The sequence below is a fragment of the Paramisgurnus dabryanus genome, chromosome 23, assembly GCF_030506205.2.
Source record: "Paramisgurnus dabryanus chromosome 23, PD_genome_1.1, whole genome shotgun sequence".
NCBI classification, from domain to species: domain Eukaryota; kingdom Metazoa; phylum Chordata; class Actinopteri; order Cypriniformes; family Cobitidae; genus Paramisgurnus; species Paramisgurnus dabryanus.
Window position 1 is genome coordinate 3597325 of NC_133359.1, and position 26356 is coordinate 3623680.

The following is a 26356-nucleotide window of genomic DNA, read 5'->3' on the forward strand; positions in this document are numbered from 1 at the left end:
AATGCCAAACACATATAATAAATAATACTCTAGGAAATACTGATAAGTTTATAAAATTGTTAAACTTATTATTATAACTAATAATAACCATTTTCCAATACTATAATGTAGGGAAATTAATAATCATTAATATTGTCAATTGTTATCAAGAATAATTATATTTATCGTAAAGTTTTTTTTATAATTTATCATTTAAAAGTAAATTTTCTCTAGTTTAATTTAATCTGACTGCGTCCTCTTTTTTTTAGCGTTGACGAGCGTCATTTCGTGTTACGTCGTTTACTTTCGGTAATTTCCGCTTTCGTTCGGTAATTTCCGCCTGGTCTCCTTCCTGTGTTGATCTCCGTCCTCAGTAAAGGCTCCAAGAGGCCATTATCCTGCTACCATTTTCTTTTGTAATATACTTTGACGAAAAAACGTTGCAATATAACATATTTTGTCCGTGGAAGTCGCTTAAAGGATTATTGCATACGTGCGCATTTACAGAGCACGGGGGAAGTGCATCTTGGCCCGAAAATCCTTCGGATAATTTCGGCTTGATTCGTGTTTTGAAATGGACTCGACTGAAACGGCGTCGAAAGCGCTCGAGCTGGGCGACGCGTCGGAGCGCGCGTCTGCGGTTGTAGTTTCGGATACCGAATCGGAGCCCGAAGTTGCCACGATGACTGTGATGGAAGAAGCGGCAGACATCGACATAGCCGAATCACTGCCGAACCCGGACGATCCCGAAACCGCGTTTGCTGGTCAGTGTATGTGCACCGGCTGGTTTTGTGTTTGTGGATTATAGTTAAACATGGAACCAGTACGGAATGTTTTAGCATTTACGTATTATTCAACACATCATTCATTTTAATAACTTACTATAATGCTTTTATTTATAACGTAAATTTTAGTGCCTTAATTATAAACACTCTGCATTTCTAGTAGCCAACTCTAACAAAAAGAACATAGCATAAATTATATCTATCTCCCTATACTCACCCACCCATCTACTATTTTTGATTAATAAATAAATAATAAATACTGATACTGATAAAATTGCACCTTGGATAATATTACACAATATAAAATATAATATTCTGAAGAAACTTTGAAACATCTGTGTTTACAGAGGTCACTGCAGTCACTGTAAGAGATGTTCAAGGCACAGAGGACACTGTATTTACATCCACAGTCGCAACTGCAGCTTCCATCCCTGAACACGTGCTGGTATAAAAAACATCTGATGCACCTGTATCCTCCCACAGGTGCGATTAGCTATTCTGAGGTCTAATCTTATTTTGGATAATAATGACAGACATGTTTTCTGCTTCACGCAGACAGGCCGAACCACACTTCAGATCGGAGACAGTCTCAGTACCCAGAAGGCCACGCTGATCGTCGTTCACACGGACGGAAGCATCATGGACACCACAGGGCTGAAGGGTACCACAACACCAATGACACCCGGTGTGTGTATCGCAGGCTGTAGGGTTAGGTTGTTTTAAAAGAGCTGATCTAGAGTCAGTGCTCTATAAAGGGGGCATATCATGTAAATCTGACTTATTTCATGTTTAAGTGCTATAATTCGGTCACCGGTGCTTGTATCAACCTAGAAAATGTGAAAAAAAAGATTTCATTGAACATTGAAATTCGCCCCCCCCCCCTTGTGATGTCAGAAGGGGATAATACCGCCCCTTAATCTGCACTATCCAACCACGGCACTGCTATTTAGTGCTCATTTGCTTTTAAAAGGATACCCCAAAACGGAAAATTTTTGCTCACACCTACAAAGTGGCAATTTTAATATACTATAATAAATGATCTATATGGTATTTTGAGCTAAAACTTCACGTGTGTACGCTGGGGACACCAAAGATTTATTTGACATCTTTAAAAAGTCTTGTGAAATGTCCCCTTTAAGACAGGGTGCAAAAGCATTTGTTTTAAAGTCTGCAGTCACACATCACACAAATTTATTGTAAAACATCCTGTAATTGATATATTTTCTTATTACAATATTTATTGTATTGTTTGTTTTTATTATTCGTTTAGTGAAAGATTAGGGAGTGCAAGTTTCTGTAATACATTATGGGGCGGTTTCCCAGACAGGGTTTAGATTAATCCAGGACTAGGCTTTAGTTATTTGGGGACATTTAAGTAGTTTTTACCAACAAACCTTACAAAAAACAATACTGGTGTGCATCTTGAGACAAACTAATTATGTTAAGATATGTCAGTGCAAGATGTTTTTAAATAAAGGAAGCTCAAACATGCATTTTAGTCTGGGACTAGGATAAGCCCTGTCCGGGAAACCGCCCCTATTTGTTTTACTAAAATAATTCAAATGTCTCTGGTTGTTTCTCTCAGGTCCTCAGACCCCGAACACCCCTCTGACATCTGGACATGATAAGGACATCTCGAAATACAACTGGGATCCATCAGTATACGACAATGAGCTTCCCGTACGTTGCAGGAACACAAGTGGGATTCTGTACAAAAACAGGCTGGGCTCAGGTACACACTGGACACAAGAGGGCGCACACAGATTGCAAAACCCAGAGATTATTTTGTAGCCATTTTTATAACCTCTCTCATCTGGAAGTCAAAAAATAAATGATCTTTAACTTTCTACCCCAGGTGGCAAAGGGCGCTGTATCAAACACAACAACAACTGGTTTACACCGACAGAGTTTGAGGGCATGTCGGGTAGAGCGAGCAGCAAAGACTGGAAGAGGAGCATCCGCTACGCTGGGCGACCTCTGCAGTGTCTTATTCAGGTTGGATGGGCATCACAACACATGCATGCACACATACAGAGGACCACCCCTGTCCAAAAACTCCCCAGAGACACGTTTAGTAATTGTATGTGTGTGTTTGTGTTACAGGAGCGCATTTTGAACCCGCATGCGGCGTCTTGCACGTGTGCAGCCTGCTGCGATGATCTCTCCACAGTGAGTGACGCTCTAACATAATCTCATAAATCATAAGGACGGTTATAACACTAACTTTAGTTTCAGAAACATTTCTGATATGAATATTCTGATCTTTATTTTTTCACCAGTCTCCCAAGGATGGACCTTTTCCAGGAGATAATGTTAGTATTTGTAATGTCTTGTACAGTAGTTATCATGTCAAACAGTATTTGTAACTAAATCTGTCCTTACAGACGGGTCCCGTCAGACTGTTTGTCCCTTACAAAAGAAGAAAGAAAGACAATGAACGGTCAACTTCTCCTGAGAAGAGAGACATTCAGACACCAAAGAACATCACCCTGACTCCAGGAGCAACATGTAAGGGACCTTTAACGCCATATGTGACCAGTCGTAAACCAGTCGTAAATTGCATGGGTATATTTGAATAGTTTGGTTCCAAAATGCGATAAACGGCATTTAAAAAAAAAAAAATAGTTATTGCAAAAATCAGTATTGTATCAGGTCAGTATTAAGAAGTAAATTCTTCATTTTACGCAAAATCCGATATCCGCCGTGTTATTCTGTCATCTTTTCTCCCTTTTTCCCAAAACGCGATAAACGCCAGTCTTCCTTCTTTGCAGAATGCAATAAATGCGCTCAACAAATCACAGCGCACCATTCCACGCATTGTAAACGTTAATGGCGGTGTGTTGAATACAAACAAACAAAAACTAAATAATACCTTTGATGGCATTGATAAACCTGTGGTGGTTTTTCTGCTTCGGGGAAGAAACGTAAGCCATCAAAATCGAATAATTTATGCGAGAGGCACTCCAGCGAAGGAAAAATGGCGTCTGTTGCTTGTTCTCCTGACAGCATCAAGCTTCTGTCATGCTAACAAATTGACCCCAGGGGATCTCATGAAAAACTTTCCATTATTTTACTCAAAGTCAACAAAAATCGAGCAGGAACAAAACATTTTACAGCTGATCGCTGCAATAAAAATTCAGCGACAAAGCCCCAATAATGACAGCAGCATGACAGTGTTCTTAATAAGTTTTTTGATTAATCCCATTAATGTTTTTTTTTAATCAGTGTATACCACTAGTCAAATAAATGAATATAACATGGCAAAGATGAATACACATTTATATATTGAGTCAATAGATTTATAGCATTTTGGAAAAAAAACTTCCGTTTTTATAATAAATCTTTGAAAATCAAATTATGGATAACATTTTTTGATGTTATTATAACCTAAAGATGCTATGTGAAAGTTTGTAACAGAAAATAGTGGTTTTCATCTTGACACTTTCTTGGTATAGAAAACCAAGAAATTAGTCAAAATGGATTTATTGCGTTTTGGAACCAAACTCTTCATTTGTAGCAATAGCCAAAAATACATTGTATGGGTCAAAATTAATGCCAAAAATCATTAGGATATTAAGTAAAGATCATGTTCTATGAAGATATTTTGTAAATTTCCTACCGTAAACATAAAAAAAAATGTATTTATCATTAGTGTTGCAAAGGACTTCATTTGGACAACTTTAAAGGCCTTTTTCTCAATATTTAGATTTTTTGGCACCCTCAGTTTCCAGATTTTTCAACAGTTGTATCTCAGCCAAATATTGTCCTATCCTAACAATTTCAATAAATGTACCCTTGTGACTTTGTTTGTGGTCCAGGGTCTCATATTGCAATGCTTCTCCTGTGAACACATCAGGACACATTTAGCCATGGTTGCCAGGTCTGTGTAACAAAACCAGCTAAAATAATCTAATGATCTTAGGGCAAACGCCAAGACTTAAAAATATGCCACTCCCAGGCCTAAAATAAATATTTTACATTCACTTTTATGCATTGCACAGATTTATTTCCTAAAAACTAATGTATATAAGTAATATATTTATAGTCTGTTTTTATAAATAAGACCATCGTGCCTTAAAGGGAAAGTTCACCCAAAAATTAAAATAATGTCATTAATGACTCACCCTCATGTTGTTTCAAACTTGTAAGATCTCCGTTCATCTTCGGAACACAGTTTAAGATGTTTTATATTTAGTCCGAGAGCTTGTTGACCCTTCATTGAAAATCTACATACGGTATACTGTCCATGTCTAGAAAGGTAATAAAAACATCATCAAAGTAGCCCATGTGACATCAGTTAGAATGTGTTGAAGCATCCAAAATACATTTTGGTCCCAAAATAAAAAAAATTACAACTTTATTCAGCATTGTGAGAGAAGACAATGCTGAATAAAGTTGTAATTTTTTTTATTTTTGGACCAAAATGTATTTTGGATGCTTCAACACATTCTAACTGATGTCACATGGGCTACTTTTGTGAAGCGCATACATGAGACTGAAGTCACGTGATGTGGATTATGTGTTATCCTCAGACATGTTTGCTAATTTTTTTTCAAACTTACAGCGTGCGTCTCCCTCAGACTGTAAATGAAGCCCGGACGCACAAAAAACAAACAAAACAAAAAAACAGCTGGGGCGCACCAGATAACACGTCAGCCGCGTCGTACATCATCCGTGTCACTGCAGTCATGTGACTTTAGTCTTGCACATGTGTAACTGACCCACTGGTGTCACATGGACTACTTTGATAATGTTTTTATTACCTTTCTGGACATGGACAGTAAACCGTACATAGATTTTCAATGAAGGGTGAACAAGCTCTCGGATTAAATTTAAAACACCTTAAACTATGTTCTGAAGATGAACGGAGGTCTTACGAGTTTGGAACGACATGAGGGTGATGAGTCATTAATGACATTATTTTCATTTTTGGGTGAACTAACTCTTAAGATGGACAGCAGATTAACAAAATCCCTCCACCGCCCAAATGTGGGAAAAACGTGGATTTGGCAACACTGCATTTAGCATTTACACTGCAATCTGGTGGCATTGTTTACCAAACATGTGTTTTGAGTGATTATTTTGACACCTGTATTTAGCGATCAGACTTCAGATCCACCTGTGATCAGATCATCTGAGATTGACGTTAATTCCAGGTGTAAACAGATTTCACCACCACCTGTTTTGTTCCTTTTAATCTAAGCATGACTTTTAAATATCAAAATCTGCATATTTTTATACATTCCTGGTTATGACTAAGTATTTCAGCAGCATGCTTTCTGATATCTTTGCATGAGAAGCGTGTAATCAAAAGCGAAAAAGCTCTTCAAACTGTTAGGAAATTAATTAATGTCTGTCGGATCTCAGTTACAGTGAGTCCATCCGGACAGATCACCACATCAGGCACGCTGACGTTTGACCGAACGGCTTCAGGTGAAACGACAGCTATCATTTCCGACAGCCCGGCGCCTGCTGACGTTTTCACCAACACAACTGGTAAGTAGTAGGCAGGCCGCCAATATTCATACGATACACAAAGCTATGGTTCATTACATGCATAATACTGTTTCACAACCTGACCAACAGAAATGACATAAAGCCAGCCAATCATATTGAAGCTGTGCCATTTTTTGAAATACTTTGAATTGTTTGCATGCGGTGTGGTCGTGCCGACCAAGGTCGAAACTCTCTCCCCCCTCCCGAAGGCCGGGATTGACCCCTTTCTGGCTCGCTTTTGGCTGAAAACAATGGCACTGTTATTTTTCAAGGTCTTTGTGTCAGATGGAGCCTGAGTCTGTCTGAGCCCAGCATGTGTCGCAAATAATGAGTTATTTTACGGATTGTAACCTGTCCGGATGGGGTGACTTTTGTTAAATGGCACAATTGTACGAGAGACGGGAATGTTTAGATATGGGTCATCCCTGGACAGTCAAGTAAGCCAAGGAAACTTTGTTTGATCAGATTCTGCATATCCTCAAACCCATGAATTTTGTATTTAGGTGCTTCCAGGTATCAGTTTATGCTAATAGTTAATGCACTTTTAATATTAATATGTTGAATGCTAAATTTGTCAACGTTTACACGTTTTGCAATTTTATTTGACATTCTAAATGTTTATTGGACTAAAGTAGCACAAGTTGTGTGCAAATTTTTTTATCTATTGGCACCACCAACATCCTCCAGAGATCCAGAAGAGATCTCAATAACGCTGTATAATATAATAATTAAATTGTGCTTAGATTTGCAAAGATAAGATAGCAAAGTCTGCGATCAAAAGTCAAATTCTCTGAAGATTAAATGATCTGAGCTATGCTATCCATATTAATTTCATTACACTCTTTTATAGACATTGTGAAACCATTGAGTGGGTTAGGTTGTGTCCACAATTGAAGCCTGCTTCTTTTAAAACAACAACCAGAAGTCAAATGAAATGTGGGTCAGGGTTAAAAAGAGACCATTCCACAACTGGACATGACTAGTCTAGTCAAGGTCAACCGAATCATCCGTCCCAGAGAAAAATGTTATTGCTCGAAGGTTACATTGCTCATTGTGTTTCATTTATGTAGACGTAAATACAATTCAGCTTTCGACATGGGCAATATTGTTCATGCATTTGCTCTCTTTTCAGTGTTGACTACTCTCCCTGCACTGGCCGTGGTGCCCCAGCAGGCAGTCGTGCAGTCTAAACCCCCACCACAAGGGGCGCTGGTGAACGGATTAGAGACAGGTGAGCAGCGTACGTGGCTTTACCTGGAGGAGATGGCCGAAACGCTGCTTAATAACGTCGAGCAACTTAAAGTCCTGATCGCACAAGCTAAACATGCTAGTCAAGGTGGATCGCACGCCATCATCAGTCCAGAGAAAACCAACGGCGCCCAGAAAGAGGTCATTTTACTGAATGTATTACTCAGTTTATGTGCTAATTGGGTTTGGGGTTGAATGGATCACCCGACTCCATCACATGACTAAAAGCATTAGGTGTGTTCGACTTCATGCGGCGCTGCGAAGACTGATCGGCGGCTGACTTGAAGCAGTGCATGCTGGTTAGGCGTTTTGTCCGATTTGAGCTGGCGCTAAAGGCAACTCGATAATATACCTGATTATGTTATATTGTGTCATGTAATAAAATAAACTCTATTGGTATTTTAATAATCTACACTGCAAAAAAATTACTTTCTTACTTACTATTTTTTATGTAAAAATATCAAAAAGTTTTTAAATCAAGATTTATTTTCTTGATGAGTGAATTTGAGTGAATTTGTACGGAGCCCCTAAGGGGACATGGAGAAAAAATTAAATAAAGTTCAGTTTTGCGTGCGCATGTAAAACTATCGCGTGCGCACGTGAAACTATCGCATTTAGATTCACGTGCGCACTTGAAACTATCGCGCGGGCATGTGAAACTGTCGCGCACGCACGTGAAAGCAAAAGTTTCGTGTGTGCACATGAAAGTCTTACGTGCGCACGCGATAGTTTCACGTGCGCGCACGAAAGTTTTACTTGAGCACATGACACTAAACTTTAGATTTTTTTTACTCCAATGTCACCTTAGGGGCTCTGTAAATTTGTGCTTAAAAACTAGCAAAAATATCTCCCAATGGGGTGAGAAAATTTTGCTTGAATTAAGTGTTTAAGAAAATTTTTTAACTTATTTCAAGATTTTTTTTCTCACCCCATTGGCAGATATTTTTGCTCGTTTAAAGCACAAATTCACTAAATTGTATATTTTTTGTCTACAAATGTAAATTATTTTCTAAGGTCATTTTGCTCATCAAGAAAAAGCATCTTAATTTTAGAGTATTTAGATATTTCTACTGAAAAAAAGGCAAAAATACTAAGTAAGAAAGTCATTTTTTGCAGTGTGGCTTATGTTTCCTATTATTTTTTAGAAATACAGTATAAACAGCAATTAAAATAGTTTTTATTAAGAGGTGTGCATTTTACAAATTCACCATCTAGTCCACTTCATTTGCAAAAAAAGAAAAAAGAAACCGTAAACACGTCACTACAGCAAGCAACAGGTGTCCTACTTGACGGCTCCGTCTTTAACTCCTCCATTGACTGCAAGCGGCAAACCTCGACAATCGGTCTGCACAGCATGAACTCGAACACACCTATTGTTTTAACTATCCCTTTTTTCTCTGTCCACACTACAAATGTTTGAAAAGTATCAGTTTACGCTGCACACAAATTAATTAAAGCTTTAAACGTAACGGTACATTCATACGGGGCGTAAGCGTTGACGCTTCCCATTCACTTTTTATAGGTGACGTCATGCATTGCCAAACTGAATTGTGGATCCGTCAGCGCCGCGTCAGTGCCATTGCTCGTGGCAGAAGTTGAGCATTTCTAAATTTTTCAAGCGGCAATGCGTGCGTCAAAGCAATCTGATTGGCTGACGCACGCATTGGCGCTTGAAAAGTTGAGAAATTTTCAACTTCTGCCGCAAGCAACGTCAGTGACGCAATGTTGACGGATCAACAATTCAGTTCGGCAACGCATGACGTCACCCATTAAAAGTAAATGAGAAACGTTTACGCTTATGCCCCATGTTAATGTACCGTAAGACCTGTTTACACTAATCATAACTTTAACTATAACTGTATTAACATTCACACCACCAGATGATAACGATAACTTTGTTTATTCATGATAATAAATGTGTAAATATGCTGTTCTTGTTACATTTACAGCGGCTATAACCAACGGATGTCCTCAGCTCGCTATGTTTTGTGTACCTGTAAATAGTGAATCTAGTTTATGTAATTTAACATTTTATTTATTGGCGTAGTAGAATAAAAATGTTACGCACTTAATTTCACTGCAACAGCGAAACAGTGACGTAATTTTATGTTAGGGACCTCGACAAAGAGCTTTTCCACAGTGTTGTCTCCCATTTTAAATATGTGAGCACTTTAAATTTAAAGAGATTTGATTTGTTGTCATTCGAAATCATTAATAAAGTGATCACAATAATATTATTTATTGTATTTTTATCGTTATAGCTGTGGTGTGAACAGTGATATTCTTTTTAATATAAAACGATTGCAAAAAATATATTGACGTTATCGTTACCGTCTATGGTGTTAATGGCCTTTGAGTTGTTTCTTTCAAATGCATCCGGATTACTTTAGATGTATTAACTCTAATATATAGATTTTGTGCAAAAAAACCCACTACACCTAGCTAATACTTTAAGTACATCTACGGGAAGATGTAAATGAATAAAGCATTGGTGATGACCTTTTTAAAAAGCATCCACTTGTCTGCTAACACTGATTCATCTAATTGACATGCTGTACTTTCTCCAGGCTTATCAGACTCAGCTGTCAATCAGCGATGATGACAAAATCACCGAAATTATCATCAAGGCAAGTGAACAACTATGGTGGATTTCTTTGGGTGTAGATGGAAAAATATTTTTGTTTGTGAGATCCTTTTTGCAGGCACAGTTGGAGGTTCAGCTTGCATTGTTTCCCCGCTGTTCGGTTTCTATAGTTTGTCAATATGTTGAAGCTCCCTCGACAGCAGTAGTTTATGATTTGGCAGAAGTTGCCATATCACAGCGCTACCAACCGCTGAGTCCAGCTCTGGATTCATTCAACCAGTGGAGTGTAACAGAAAAGGTTTCAGGAGGAAAAAATCTATTTATTTTCTTCCAAAAGAAATTGATCTCTAGGGAAAAACATTTCCACACTAAACAATTGGGAAATAATTGATTAGCTCAACTGTGGTCATTTAGCAGTTGACGGCATTAATATATAATCCAGATGATGCGAGACACAGCAGGTGTGTATATCAGCTAAGGCACAATATGTAAAATGTTTCTACTAGCAGTGTTTATATATTTAGTTCACATGTGTACTTACTTCGCTTTGCATCGTGGCCACATTATCACCTCGGGTATGATGCATTATTTTCAAATAATTAAACAGCCCCGTCATCAATTTTTCCTTATTTCATTACATCATACACACTGCAAAAAATTATTTTCAATAAAAATAATTCTTAGTATTTTTGTCTTGTTTTCAGTAAAAATATCTAAAAATTCTTAAATTAAGATGCTTTTTCTTGATGAGCAAAACGACCCAAGAAAATAAGTCTAGTTTTTAGACCAAAAATATCAAATTTATGTGATTTTGTGCATTAAACAAGCAAAAAATCTGCCAATGGGGTAAGCAAAAAAAGTGAAAATTTTTCTTAAACACTAAATTCAAGAAAAATTTTCTTACCCCATTGGCAGATTTTTTTGTTGTTTTATGCTTTGTTATGTGCCGGGATTTCACCATAATTCATTAAAATTCATTTATTGAGAAAACGCGCATTTGCACGATTAATCGTTACAGCCCTAGCCCTTAATGTGCACTTTCCTGAGCCAGCATATGTACGGCCTTCGCAGAGGACTTCCTCCTGACAGTCAAAGCGGCGTTACGTCACAAAAGTGCGGACTTGTTGGAAGAACAGAGTTTTTAGCGTACCATTTTGAACACGGCCTTAGTTGGTTTTGTAAGATGTATTGTGATAGAGCAGAACTGTGGAAACACTCATTACCGTCACATGCGGCCACCAGCTGCGCAGACATGGCAGGTGGTTTAGATGTGAAGGGCAGCTGAGTGAAAGAAATAGAGATAGAAATGTCCAATTATTTTGAGGAAATGAAAAACTTTGCAAGATGCCACAACAACGTAATATGCATGGCTTAATAGATTAACACTGAGATTATCTATATGAATGTAAATTTAAAAACAGTAAAAATGCATTGTTTTAATAAACTTTGACACCTGCATGTCATTAAAAATACAACATTAATGTCTTCTGTTTAACTGAAAATTAACAGCATAAATGATGAACTATGCAAAAAAACAAATTAATGAAAGATGATCTGAAAGGTAAGAAGGTGGGAGTGAGGAGTAAACATTCTTACATGAAATACTATAATAGATAGCATAGTTTTTTTTACTATAGTAAACTGTATATTTCGTGACAACTTTTACAAGTCATTGACCCAGAACCCACATCTGCGATTTACAATACCGGCCTCCATAGGGTAAAATGAGTATTACATGTTGGGATTTTTAATGTATCCCAAGTAATAAAAATATTTAATGTGATCCTATCAATGGATTTCAGTAAAAGCCAAATAAAAAGTATTAAAAAATTTCATAGTCGAGGTATCCTTCAACTCTTTCCCCACCAGCGATTTCTTTTTTAAAATTGCCAGCATTTTTTATTATGCCGTCCAATAAATGTTCTTCTTTAAATATATAAACATTCAATTTCTTAAATGAAAGAACAGACCCTTTGCTTTAAAAAAAAAAAGTTTAATCTTACCTTCAAAACCAAATTTTGAGCAAAAAGCTGAGATAAATGCGTTTTTGTTCCAGGACTTTTGATAAAGATCAGATTCAAATCGCTAAAAAAAAACATAAAAAATATTTGAACAGTTTGCCCCATAGACTGTAAAAAAAGATGGACGACGCCTGTTCGCTCCCTTCCATTGGTGAAAAGTGAAGCCGCCAGTGTCCCGATATGGCGCTGACATCTTTGGTCTTGAGTCTGCGCAGTAGCGATTTGGGGACCAGTCATGCGCAGTAGTGAGCAGGAAGTGAAGCCGCGAAATCAAAACCCCGCCCTCGCTCTCGCAGAATGCGCATATCACACGATATCACAGCTGTCAATCATGACGTGACACCACCGTTTTTATATCATTAAATAACTAACTAAACACAAACCTATTTTAAAAACAAACATTTTAATTTACATCAGTGTGATAAAAACTACAATTAATGACAGAAACCAGCTTCGGAAAAAAGATAATTGAAGTGTAATAAATTTTTTTAGTTGGTCTCAAGTCCCTTTGAATAACATGGGGAGGCGGGGTTTATGACCTATACTGGGACCAGTCACTGGGGGGCGATAGAGACGTTTTGGCTTCACTTTTCAGGGCTTGTGCGGCACGCTTGGTTTGCCCTAAAGGGATACTTCCGGGTTAGAAATTGGGAAAGAGCGCCATCTGGTGGATAATTCGAATTGTCGGAAAAACGCGTCATTAAGCGTTTTCTTTTAATTGACAAGTTAACTCGTCAATAATGGGGAAAGAATAAGGGAATAGGTCACCCCAAAAATTTTTTATCACATAATGTAGTATTTTCCTCTTTCAAGTTGTTTTCAAAAATCTACTACAATGGCATTTGGGAGAACATTGTGTTAGCAACGCAAAGGTTGTGGGTTTGAAGTACTGATAAAAGTAATCCCCTATATGTCACTTTTGTTAAAAGCGCCTGCCAGATGCATAAGTACCGGTAATCAGATTTTTGATTTCCTATTGACTTTAACCAACTTATGTAATAATAAAATTAATATATTTTCCTTTCAGCACACATGTGTGAACTGCGGTCGAGAGGCTTTTAGTGAATGCACGGGATGTCATAAAGTTCATTACTGTTCTGGCTTCTGTCAGCGGAAGGTAAGTCCATAACAAACGTTGACCTTTATTTCACGCTAGTTAGAGCCTCTTATTTAATTTTTGTACCCGTCTGTCTTCAGGACTGGAAGGAGCATCAGCTGAGCTGCTGTCAGCCGAGCGCAGCCATCAACATTCAGGAAGAGATTCAGATTTCCAGCGTAAAGGAAGAGAAAGGAAAGGTCTAAAGTTCTCATTCATACCACAGGACCGCCGTCCTTGCACTGTATGACGTATCCATGGATTTTGGTTAAAGCCTTGTTGTAGCAGCTTCCTCGCTCACACACTTATTTTGTCATCCCTGTGATCGATGTTTTTGTTTCTTGCTATGGATTCTGTCAGTGAAAGTTACAAAATATCTGTTGTAATTTGTTTAACCTCAGGTCATCTTTCTTCTTAAAGAATCTCTCAGTTGTTGTTTTATGTACAATAAAAGCAACTTATGTTGGACTTAAGAAATCAAGTTTGGAACTACAGAACAGTCAATAATGACAGAATTAAATATATATATATTTTTTAATATTTGGTATTCATTTTAATTATAAAGTGTTATCAAACTCAGTGTAATGAAGGATGGCAATGTTCAAGTGTTTGCAATACAAAAATAAATGCCAATGTCTGAGCTTGTGTGCATCTTTATTTGATCCATTTTGGATTCAGGACACACATAACAACACCAAAAGCAAAGTCGATTATCATGAATGAATATGGCACATTATTACCTCAGATTTAATCTGTGAAAGCCGGCACACAACTGACCTTATTTATAATAATCCAGGCCTTAATGCTAAGCATCAAATTTTTACAAACAACATAACTCATGACACAGAAGTGTGTTTTCACATTTCTTCGAAGCGTCTCATGCCAATTTTAAAAAGTTTATCTGACTACATTACACAGTCAGTGGATTAGATTTCCCTTGAGCATCTTTTGCTGATACAGTAGTTTGCTGCAGGACGATGTTTTTATTATCTCCATTTGTACCTCTGCATCTAACTCTGGATCGATGCACACGGAGAGAAAATTGTTTGGGGAATTATGGAAGTATCACTACTGATGTCCGAAGCCAAGTTTTCTATTTAAAGGGACACACCACTTTTTTTTGAAAATATGCTCATTTTCCAGCTCCCCTAGAGTTAAACATTTGATTTTTACCATTTTGGAATCCATTCAGCTGATCTCTGGGTCTGGTGGTACCACTTTTAGCATAACTTAGCATAATTCATTGAATCTGATTAGACCATTAGCATCACGCTAAAAAATAACCAAAGAGTTTTGATATTTTTCCTATTTAAAACTTGACTCTTCTGTATGGCTAGGAACTATACTCTCATTCTGGCATATTAATCACGGACTTTGCTGCTACAACATGGTTGCAGCAGGCGTATTGATGTTACTTTCAATAGTAGGGGACTATTTTCAGGCGCTACGTAATATCACAACACCTGCTGCAGCCATGTTACGGCAGCAAAGTCCTTGATTATTACGCCAGAATAAGAGTATAGTTCCATATCTGCCTAGAAAATCACAACTTTTAATTTTCCGTCACTCTTAGTAACGTAGGTGTTTTCAGCAATATAAAAATAGTCTCTGGAATCCCCAGAATGTGTCTGTAAAGTTTAAAGTATATGATGTTCAAATTTGTGGCTGCAATGAAAAAAGTGCTGTTTATGGAATGATATTCCGGACAATATTAAAAAGGAATTGCAAATGGTATTTGCAATTGCGTTTCCTACTTGTGGGTGTAAAAACTGTGACTTAATTCAAACGCAAATGCAAACTGTTTGCATTTCCGTTTACACGAACGTACAATATATGCCAAATTTCAAATGTAAAATCAAAGTCCATTTGCAATTGAGTTTCCTATGTCTTTCGAGTTATGACCCTGCCATATTTCAATCTCAATTGCAATTCATAATTTGCTATTTCACTTCCTCTAGCATCGCGTACCGATCTTGCCAAAACTCAAATGAAATCGCAATCCTCTTTGCATTTGCGTTTCCAATGCCTGTACTTAAACTTGTCAATCACAGTGTTGGAGGTGGGGTTATATTATAGGGCGTGTTTGGAAGCCACGTCACTCACAGTCGACCACGCTTCACTGCGCTTAAACGGCCACAAGGGGGAGCACAAGAAAAGCTAAAATGATAACGCAGAAAAATTTGTATACATTAAATTATATATTACCTCAGTTATATTGCAGCAATTATTAACCAGATAAGCACCGTTTCAAAAGTGTGAGTTTTATTAATTAAAGGAACGCATCTTAATTAATTGATTATTGACCTTCAGTTGATTTTGTCAGTAATAATTTGGCAGAATGATTTGACATTATCTCATGTCAAACGCTATAAGTGTATTATTAGACGTGTATCATAAGTGTATTATTTTAAACACTTGTGTTTTATTAGAAAAGGTATTATTTTATAAATCAGTCAATGAAGTATGCTAAATGATATTACGATCAGAAAAATAATATGTGAACATTTAGCTGACTTATTGACTAAATGTATTATAAAATTAATGCAGTCTATTATGTATCAAAATATCATATAACCCTTATTTTCTTCAAAAGGTTAACAAAGATTTTGTAACCTTGGTATTTTTAGTAAAACAATATAAAAATGTTAATCTGTCTGACAAAACAAAGAGTGGTCGGTGGCTCAACGGAGTCAGCAATGAGTGACAGCGAGTCGGAAGACGAGTGGTCCCAAAGTTCCCCTTACGAAAATTAACCATGGTTTTATTGTGGTAAAAGTGTAGTAACCATGGTTTTTGGTGTATTGATTACTATCAGCAAAACCATGGTTTTACTACACTAGCATAGTTTAACTATGATTTTGAAAACCCTGGCTGTCAAAACCATGTTTTTTTTAACTGTAGTAAAACCATGGTTAATTTTCGTAAGGGTCAGGTGCAGCATGAGATGTTTCTCATCATTAATCGTCGTGGGTAAACAGGATAAAAGCTGCAAATGCGATATTTCTGGAGAGGGTGAGAGAAATGTATGTGGACTGATGCTCTAGAACCCTGAAGAAAGAATATTTATTTATTTAAGGAGAACGCAAGAAGCGCGTGTTTTTTGTTCTCAGTTAAAACGCATTAGAAACCAGTCAACCCCGTCCTTCCATAACCAATCACTATTAAAATAAAATGTTATTAGCATGAATTAATGTACCCACATTTACTTGATTCTTCACTAGCTCACATCACATCTGATTAACACAGAATGAGCTCTTTTTTTATTAAAATGCTTTAAAATGGCATCTTTCTTTACTAGCAAGTTAATGCAAGTTTATGCAAGCTAATAAACAGTGCTTAAGCTTATTTGGTTAATTGCTGAAATATAACAGAGGTATTATATAATTTAATGTATAAACATTTTTCTGTGTTATCATTTTGGCTTTTCTTGTGCTCCCCCTTGTGGCCGTTTAAGCGCAGTGAAGCGTGGTCGACTGTGAGTGACGTGGCTTCCAAACACGCCCTATAATATAACCCCACCTCCAACACTGTGATTGACAAGTTTAAGTACAGGCATTGGAAACGCAAATGCAAAGAGGATTGCGATTTCATTTGAGTTTTGGCAAGATCGGAACGTGATGCTAGAGGAAGTGAAATAGCAAATTATGAATTGCAATTGAGATTGAAATATGGCGGGGTCATAACTCGAAAGACATAGGAAACTCAATTGCAAATGGACTTTGATTTTACATTTGAAATTTGGCATATATTGTACGTTCGCGTAAACGGAAATGCAAACAGTTTGCATTTGCGTTTGAATTAAGTCACAGTTTTTACACCCACAAGTAGGAAACGCAATTGCAAATACCATTTGCAATTCCTTTTTAATATTGTCCGGAATATCATTCCATAGTTGGGGATGCCCTATCAATGTGATGTCACATTGATTAGGCCCCACCCATGAATGCTCACAGCCTCCGCCTTATGTGCATGTAGTTCAACCTTGTTGTAGTCCAAAGCACATGTGTAAGCGGTCTACCCTCTACTTTGCATACGGGGAAGGGAACAAGAGCTTTCTTTGCATTTAAAGAAACACAAAAACAGCTATGGAATGATGGCTTCATGGGTGGGGCCTAATCAATGTGACATCACATTGATAGGGCATCCCCAACAGCCTGTTGCGGTTTAAAAGAGATTACACAAAGAAGAATAGATAGATTTGTATAATTACTGGATGTTTCTGCATGGCAACTCATTTTCTGCTAGAAACAAATTTAAAAGTGCATTTTCTAGGATAGGGGACTTTAACAAGTCAATGAAGAAAAATATAACACTGGAAATGATGCCACAGATGCAACATTCATGCATTTAACAAAAACTTTCATCTAAAGTGACTTACAGTACAGTGCATTTATATACATGTGTATTTGGGCTTAACACTGTGTAAAATGCTGAATAGATCTTAATTCACATTGAACCCATAACTTACTTTACAGTTTTATTTACTGCATAATGTAAAAGTGCAAACATAAACTAGGGAAAACAATGTATCACTATATCAAACAATATATCAAACTTGTGACGTAGATTTTCAAATAGACTCCCATAAAGCTTATATATATATATATATATATATATATATATATATATATATATATATATATATATATATATATATAAAACTTGTGTATATATAGTATTGTGTTAAATGAAAAAACAAACTCCGGAATAATGAAAGACTTACCTATTACGTCACACTCGTTGTCAGCGGATGACGTCACGTCAGAGTGAGATTCCCCACAGCTGTCTGGTGTTCTTTCGTTTCTCTCTTGATACAAGCTGGTCATGCTCTTTAATGGTGTGCAAAAACCTCTTTATGAATATGAAAAAAGGGCAAAGGAAGTTAATTTAGCCTCGAAGGTCTTTCAGAAGTCTAATGTTCCCTTTGTTCTTTTTTTAAAGTTCACCCAAAAATATCTGTCATCATTTCCTCACCCTTACGTCGTATCACTTCATTTCTTCTCAGGAACACAAACTTCTCGCTGTTTTTCCGTACAGCCTTGTGAACAGCTCACAAACCTTCCATGTAGGTAGTTTTATATCATATGACTCTTTTTGAGAAAATATGCGATAATTTGTGGGAAGAACAGACTGATACACATTCAAACTTTCTGCCTCGTGAAAGACGTTCAGCGTCACCGACGTCGGACGGAGGCGGAGCAGCTGCATCGCGATTGCACGCGGCATAAACCCATACGGCAAAAAATATTTTAAATATATGCTAAAGTAAAGCTTAATTAAATGTTTTTTATTTGAAAATAATTTTGTTTTCAAAATATATTTCAAAATGTATTTCAGGGGCAACAAATAGGCTACATTTCTAATTTTACAACCCATACAGCAAATATATATATTTTTCTTGGCCAAAATATAAAGGTTTGTATAAAATATGTATAAAATATAAAATTATTAGTATATTTTACAGTTGAAAATATATTTAATTTTAACCCTTTCAAACCTGTTATGTTTCCAATACGAAGTTTTTTTATTGTGACGTGAATATAAATGCTTTAAAAAAGATATATTTTTAACATTTATTTGAAAAATGGCCAAAAAATTATATTTTAAAATACATTTTTTGTGAACATGTGTCACAATATATTTCTGTTTTTTTTTTGCCAAATGGAAATTCATAAGATTTTTTGTTCTTTACATATTCTATATTAATAAAAATGCTGTATTCCTGTATATATATATTCCATAATGCTCTTTTAAAAATTTACCTTAAAAGTAAATTTTGTTTTAGATGGAGATAAAAAGGCAATTTCATTGTATTTTTAAAGGATTTTTAAAGATCATGGGTTCAATCCCCAGACAACACACACATAGCCTACTGATAAAATAGCTTGTAATGCGCTGCAAGATGTGAGTTAGAAAGTTTCTGTATTTCCAAAACACACAAATACATACACACCTGCCCTATGTTTGTGAATCATTTACACCAGCTCTGTATTCAAATGTTTACCCCAGCAGGAGTGTTTCATCAACAGGAGATACGATTCTCTTTTTAAAAGAAAGATGGTCCACAGTCAAAGTGTTTCCTGCTGGATGTGACATTTACTTTAAAGCTTGTCTTTATTTCTGGCATTTCTCTACAAGCCTATTCGGGTATGCCAGTAATAAGGGTGATAATGAGGGTTTATGCTCTTTGTGACACTGTTGGGAAGATTCAATTCAGTTGCTTGGTGAGATAACCCATCAGCAAAACACGAATCCTGTGACTCAGTCAGTGTATGTAGTTTATTTTGGGCTGTGGCAACCCTAAAATGTATGTTTAATTAGAGAAAGACAATTTGTACCTCAATAGATCTATAATTATTATAACCGAATGACCGCAAAACACTCAAACAACAACATATGCAGATTGATGTAATCTTACTGTACATATCTCAACAATACCTCAGACTATATTTGGATCAAAAGGTTTAAGATCTCATAATTATTTTTAGAAACATATTCTAGGACAAACATAACTCAATCCATCAACCTATGACGTCTGCATCCGGTTCCTTCTCTTACTGCCTGGCATCTGCCAGCCGTCACAGGTGTGGTTTGACAGCGCTCCATCTTTTTGCATGGAGGACAGAGGATGGATTGAACCCAGACAGACAGCGACTGCCGCCGTGGCTTTCAGAGCGTAATAAGTTTTGACGTGTCTCATTTTAAAAGCATCAGGAAATCACTTGGCCCCTGTGCCACAGAAGGACATCTCTCTATCTCTCTTGACCTTGATGTCACTCGCGGATCTACTTTTAGGGAAATTACTTTTTAATGTTTTTAGAATTAAAAGCAAACGTGGCATAAGGAATGAGGGAAACATCAGATGGACGACGGGATAGAAGGAAGCAAGGAAGAGGTGCTCGGTCATCAGAATGTGGAGGAAAAACCCTTGTTATGTGAATCTGATAGACTGTAAATAATTGAAAGTGATGGAATATCCACCTTTATATAATCTCCTCTTTCGGACATCAGTACGAAATGGTTCTTGTCTGTGAAAAACATTTATTTATCAGATTGCAAGATAAAAAATCAAACCCAGGTCACTGTACAATCTCCATCATGTGTGACAAGAACGTCGTATAGTAAACCAATCCACAGACATTGTTTTCGTAGAAAGCCTACGTTGGCCATATTAATAAAACACATGCAGAACAAATCAAAATAAAATAGTAGCTCAGTTGGTAGAGCATTGCATTAGCAACGCAAGAGGTCATGGGTTCGATTCGAGGAAACATGCATACTGAAAAAAATGTATACATTGTATTGCACTATAAATTGCTTTGGATAAAAGCATCTGCCAAATGCATGAATGTAAATGTTTCCTAATCACGACTAATATTGTGGGACAACGAGAAAATTCCTTCTGCACATATTTCATGAACGAGGCCCACTGATGTCAGTTCTGAAAACTTAAACTTACAAAATTAAAACAAGAGTAAATATAATGGCAGCAATAAGCATACTGTCATAAAACATGCTGTATTTACACAAAGCATTTTTATCTCTGGTTTATTCACATTTTTGGGTTCGTTTCGATTGTTCATAAACTGTTAGCGGTTAGCAGCAGCTGGGCAGAGTCGGAACAAACTTCCGAAAGAACTTTCTGAACTCTGTGTTGAAGACGGTGTAGATGATCGGATTGAGGGCGCTGTTGACGTAACCCAACCAGGTGACGATGCTTGTGACGCTACTGGGGATGTCACAGTCCTCGCAGAGAGCCCTCATAGTGTGCACTACGAAGAACGGCGTCCAGCAGAACAGAAAGGCACCTGTAGAGAGATAAAGCACACGCTATGTTTAAAATGTAACATCTCACGACACCGAGTCAGCTGACTTATTCTGTCGGATTTTAAAGGTCCAGTGTGTGGATTTTTAGTGGCATCAACCAACAGCTCACCCCTCTTTTTCGAAATGCATAGTGAAGCTACGGTAGCCGCCATAGGACAAACACGTCATCATTTGAGACAACGGCTGCGTACTGACTTATTGTCTCGCTGCCTCATGAGGCAATGACTTTGGAAGGGCAGCTCAGAGAAACGCTTTCGGACACACTTCATAGGCAGCGTGTTTAAATAAACAGAGAGTGCCTTTATGATAACTAATCACATATTTGAAAACTACAATACTAATTTCTCGCTAGAAATGCAATTAAAAGGTGTAAAAAGTGGCCGTCGTTTTATTTTTTAGAACTCGACCAGGCTCAACCAATCACATTCCCCATGCACAAACGCGCATAGAAGTGGGACAGGACAGTGGAGCTATCTCAGGGGTCACGAAGTAAAGCAAACATTGAATTCGGACATGCATTGATGCCTTTCTGCCTTGGAAATTAGAGTTTTTGGACGCAGCCAATGTAGTATCAAAACACGCTCTATAGAGCAGGTTGTCCGTTTAGGGCTACTGTAGAAACAAATGGCGGTGCAAAATGGCATACAATTCAATAAAAAATCAGTTTTTTTTGTAAAAATATAGTAATCATGTTTTTCATGTTGTTGTTTTATTGGTTTTCGTAAGGGTTTTTTATTTGCTACAATGCGTTGCAACATAAATGGCAAATAAAGCAGCTTATTGATTTTATTAACTCTTTTCCCTGCCATTGACAAGTTATCTCGTCAATTAAGAGAAAACGCTTCCCTGCCAATGACGCTTCCCTAACAAGTTTTTACGGTAATCTATAATTCCCCCATAATCCACTAGGTGGTCCACTTACCCTACTTATAAAACAATGAAGCATTCACTAATTCAAAACAGTTAAAACTCTGTGTATGTTTTGATCATCATTCTGAATCTGATCTCTGACAAAAGTAATATACAAAAATGTAATTATCTCATAAATTTTGTATTTTTGAAGAAACCTTACCTACCACTGGCGGCTCGTGACTGCTCTTCCGAGGGGCGCAAATTCAAAATATGTGTTCTGAGTGTCGTGTGTGTTGCTCGTATTTTCAAAAATGTGTTTGTTGCGTCATGCATCAGGTGTTTTGTCAAAATAAGTGCCTGCTGCACATGCTTCAAAAATGTTTATGATAAAAGAGACGTTCACGTTCACAAAATACACACAAGACACTCCCTTAACAGTAAACTCTGATTACGCATGAGATTATGCGAGTCTCTGGCAAACTCAAGTCTTTTATCATAAACTGTTTAGACGCGTCCGCAACAGGCATTTATTTTGACAAGACACGTGATGCACACGAGATCACTCGACGCACTGAACACATATTTTGAAATTACGAACCACACACGACGGGCTACATACATGTTGTGACGAACTTTGCATCGTGCGCCCTCGAAAAAGAACACTGTAAAAAAATCAGTAGAAATTACAATGGTATTGCAGCTGGGTTGCCGGTAAATTACCGTAGATTAACATTTATGTTATTTACTGGCAAGAGTTTGTTCAAAGTTGAATACATTTTAAATATTAACAAGTCTTTATCTTTACAGAATAAAACTATACAATAACAGCCTCATGCAAAGCATTCTGGGAACCAGAAATCATCATAAACCTTTTTCTGTTTTTTGCTTCAGATTTTGTTTCCCAGAACGTTTTGCTTGATGCTATTTTTCTAGTTTTATGCTGTAAAGACAAAGACTTGTAAATGTTAAATGTTCATTTAACTTTGAACAAAATGTTGCCAGTAAATAACATAAATTTAATTCTACGGTAAGTTACCGGCAACCCAGCTGCAAATTTCTACGGAATTTTTTTACAGTGAAGTCACCGGCCACCACTGAAACCTACCCATAATATAATATATATATATGATAATATTTGAGAGGTGATAAAAAGAGAACAAATGAAGATAGGATTAAACGATTTTTTTTAGATGAACATTTTCTGAAAGTCATTAAACTTTTGTGAAAAGCATAACATTTTTGGCATTTTTTTAATGGTGGCGGAGAAAGAGTTAAAGGGGTAATAATGATATTAAAAATTATGGACACAGATTTATTTAACGGTGTACTTTTTAAAAAGGTACCAGACCAGTGACAGTAGGGGCCATTTTTGTGTCCATATTATTGTTTTTTATTCTTGTTACCCATTTAATAAAATCAAAAGGTATATTTTCCCTTGAGTGCGACAGTTAATATTAAAAGTGAATTTTTGCCTCTACTACACACCCATATAAAAAAATAATCATAGATGAGATCTCTTTAATATCTCAATTAAAAGTAAAAGAAAACTTTTGCTTAGGTCTCCTGCGTCTCAAATATTTCTCCTGAGAAAAAGACTCGAGAAAAACCTGATTATTTTACTCATTTGATCCATATTAACTTCACAGCTCTATACTGAATATATTTTAACAATTGTCTCATATGTTTATATTTTAGTAATCAATTTTAGAAAAAAAAAAAATCTGAGACTAATATGAAACACAACTGAAATCCCCTGAGCTATGAAAGAGTAACCACTGACCATCAACACTTTCCTCCGGGTTAACAGTTTGCTTCTACTACACATTATCTGTTTTGAGATGGGATTGGATGACTGGTCATTACCCGGGGCAGAAGAGATCAGCCAGAACTGTCAGTACTGTACCGTCTGATCTCACAGAGTTCTACCATCATAAGCAACCCGTCAAGAGGATAAGAGTCTGTCTTAAAGTGACAGCTGACCCAACACCGCCGACTGGACTGAAGTGCGGCTTACGTCATAATCCCATTGGAGGATTGTTGAAGAATGATTAGCCAATCAGAGCCACACGTTTCAGCACATATGGCGTGTCTGTACAGTAAATACTGTACTGTACTCATCTTACCTCTTAAAACATAGAGGGAAAGGCAGAGATAAACACAGTTATGCTTTGTTGCCTTTGTAAATTAAATGTCAAAATCACAGTGAATCCAATTCTTTTTATTTCCTTTGCCTGAACAAATACTCCTACACTTGGGTAAAGACAACTTTAATTCTCTATAATGCATATAGATGGCTAATCCAGTACATTTGGGTTTATATACAGGGATAGGATCCAGTTAACCAAAAGAAACAATCACACCTACCTACTACAACAGGCAGCACCCTCATGGCTTTCCGTTCCCGTCCGTTAATCTTTGCTCTCTTCTTCTGTCGGTTCCGGTTCTGATCTTCATTATAGCTCTCACCGGGGTACGCCAGCATGGACACGCCTCCGTCTTTACAGTCCACCTGGTACGGACTGTCCGAGTCGGGATACTGGTCCTGATCCAGCTCATCCAGAGACATATCAGCGAGGTCTTTGTCGATGATGGGCGGTAAAGGAGGGGGCAATCCGGACAGGGGCTGCAACGATTCTGCTTCCTGGAGCTTTCTGCAGGCCTGCATGCTGCTCATCAGCTTGGCCTTTCGCGCCTCCTCCCAGTTCCTCAGCCCGCGAAACATCCCGCAATACAGCAACAGCATGATGGGACAGGGCACGAAAAACGAACAGACGGAGGAGTAGACCACGTAATTGTTGTCCTCCAGCTTGCATTCGCTGTGGTCCCTGTTGGGGACGTCGTTGATTCCGAACATCACCGGCGAGGCCACGGCCAAGGCTAAGATCCACGTGGCGGATAGCAGGACAATCTGTCGGTAGTCCACATGTTTGCGGTTGTAATTAAGAGGGATGGACACAGCGATGAACCTGCAGTGAGCCGTACAGAAGATTGCTTTTAACAACAACACAACATTGGGGCAAAAAACTATTCATTACCATCAAAAATTTTCTTGGCCCATACAGGAACCTTCTGTTTTCATCAGCAGCTAAGCCACTGGTTGAATGTCTTATTCACTTAGTACGGTTAACCTGATAATGCCTTTATTACAAGTGCTAATAAGATAAAATCACTTCGGTCTCTTTTAAAATGTGGACATGATAAGCACATTCTCATGAAGTGGTTTTGCATTGTGACATTATTTTCATAACACTTAAAGGTGGGGTGCATGATCTCTGAAAGCCAATGTTGACATTTGAAAGTACCTAAACAAACACGCCCCTACCCCAATAGAATCTTGACCCTGGCAACGATGTCGGTTAGTAGACACGCCCTTTACTGCTGATTGGCTACAAGTGTGTTTTGGTACTCAGCCTGACTCTGTTTTTCAAAGTGTTTTTCAAAAATCACACGCCCCGCCTTTAAAGGGATAGCTCACCAAAAAATATACATTTTGTCATCATTTACTCACCCTCAAGTTGTTACAAACCTATATATATTTCTTTGTTCAGCTGAATACAAATGAAGATATTTTGGTATAAAAAAAATAATAGTATGGAAGTGAATGGTGCCCCAGATCTCTTTGGTTAATATCTTAATTTGTGTTAAGCAGAACAAAGAAATTTATACAGGTTTGAAACAACATTTTAGAGTAAATGATGACAGAAATGTCATTTTTGGTGAACTATCCCTTTAAGCACATGAATAACTGTTAGTAAGTTATTCACAGTTTGCTCAAGTGTTGTGTTCACTTTTAAAGGGACACTCCACTCATTTTCAAATTAAACATTTGATTTTTACTGTTTTGGAATCCATTCAGCTGATCTCCAAATCTGGTGGTACCACTTTTAGCATAGCTTAGCACAGGGCCGGCGTCAAGGGGGGGCATTCGCGGGCAGTGCCCGCCCAAACAGGTTGTTGTGCCCCCCCTACAAAGTTTTTTATTAATTTAATATATATCAAGAATAATTAAAATAAATTAAACATTGAATGTTTCATGACTTATAATGTAATCAAATGAGGAAAATATAGTTGATATATGTTTTCTTTATTTAAAATAGACCAGTTTCTCTGATTGGATGTATTGCCGCGTCTCACCCGTCTTACGTCTAGCATATTTGTGATTTGATACTAGCAACGTGTTTTTTCGCGGCATTTTATGGATCGTGTGAAATATGGATATTAGAACATTTACAACGAATCAGCACCGCCTGCTTCATCTGACTTCATGCAAACACAGACTGGCTCAAACTCAGAGATTAGAGGTCGAGGTTGAATTTACAAATCTACAGGACACTGTTTTAAGGAAGTTATGTTCGTACACCCCGTCTTCAGCTATTTTAAAGGTAAGTTAGCGTTGTTTTAAATTACGTAAGCTTAAATGTGAAGTGTGTCTATAGACCGTTAACAGCATTGCAACGTGATTATGGTA

The 26356-nt window shown here is 37.3% G+C and overlaps 2 protein-coding genes across 6 annotated transcripts in view; one reads left to right on the plus strand and one right to left on the minus strand.

The window, feature by feature from the left end:
- The first annotated feature begins 325 nt into the window (after positions 1–325).
- deaf1 (DEAF1 transcription factor) lies at positions 326–13826 on the plus strand. 2 transcript variants are annotated; one of them, XM_065277498.2, is made up of 13 exons: positions 326–743; positions 1112–1209; positions 1320–1449; positions 2350–2496; positions 2620–2759; positions 2868–2933; positions 3044–3076; positions 3149–3272; positions 6132–6260; positions 7393–7649; positions 10076–10135; positions 13141–13230; positions 13311–13826. In XM_065277498.2, the coding sequence occupies exons 1-13, from the start codon at positions 554–556 to the stop codon at positions 13413–13415; spliced, it is 1569 nt and encodes a 522-aa protein (XP_065133570.1). In that variant the 5' UTR covers positions 326–553; the 3' UTR covers positions 13416–13826. The 2 variants fall into 2 exon arrangements, with proteins under 2 accessions (XP_065133570.1, XP_065133571.1); XM_065277499.2 differs by having other exon boundaries at positions 1320–1425.
- Positions 13827–20255: 6429 nt separating this feature from the next.
- Positions 20256–26356, minus strand: part of drd4a (dopamine receptor D4a) — a 37928-nt gene continuing 31827 nt past the window's right edge. For 3 of the 4 annotated variants that reach the window (XM_073813357.1, XM_065277505.2, XM_073813356.1), the window contains exons 4-5: positions 24253–24854; positions 20260–21017 (exon numbers count right to left, since the gene is read on the minus strand). In XM_073813357.1, coding sequence (XP_073669458.1) covers positions 20806–21017; positions 24253–24854 — 814 coding nt within the window. In that variant the 3' untranslated portion in view covers positions 20260–20805. Of the gene's footprint in view, positions 21018–24252; positions 24855–26356 lie in introns of all 4 variants that reach the window. The other variant, XM_065277504.1, reaches the window with a different exon arrangement.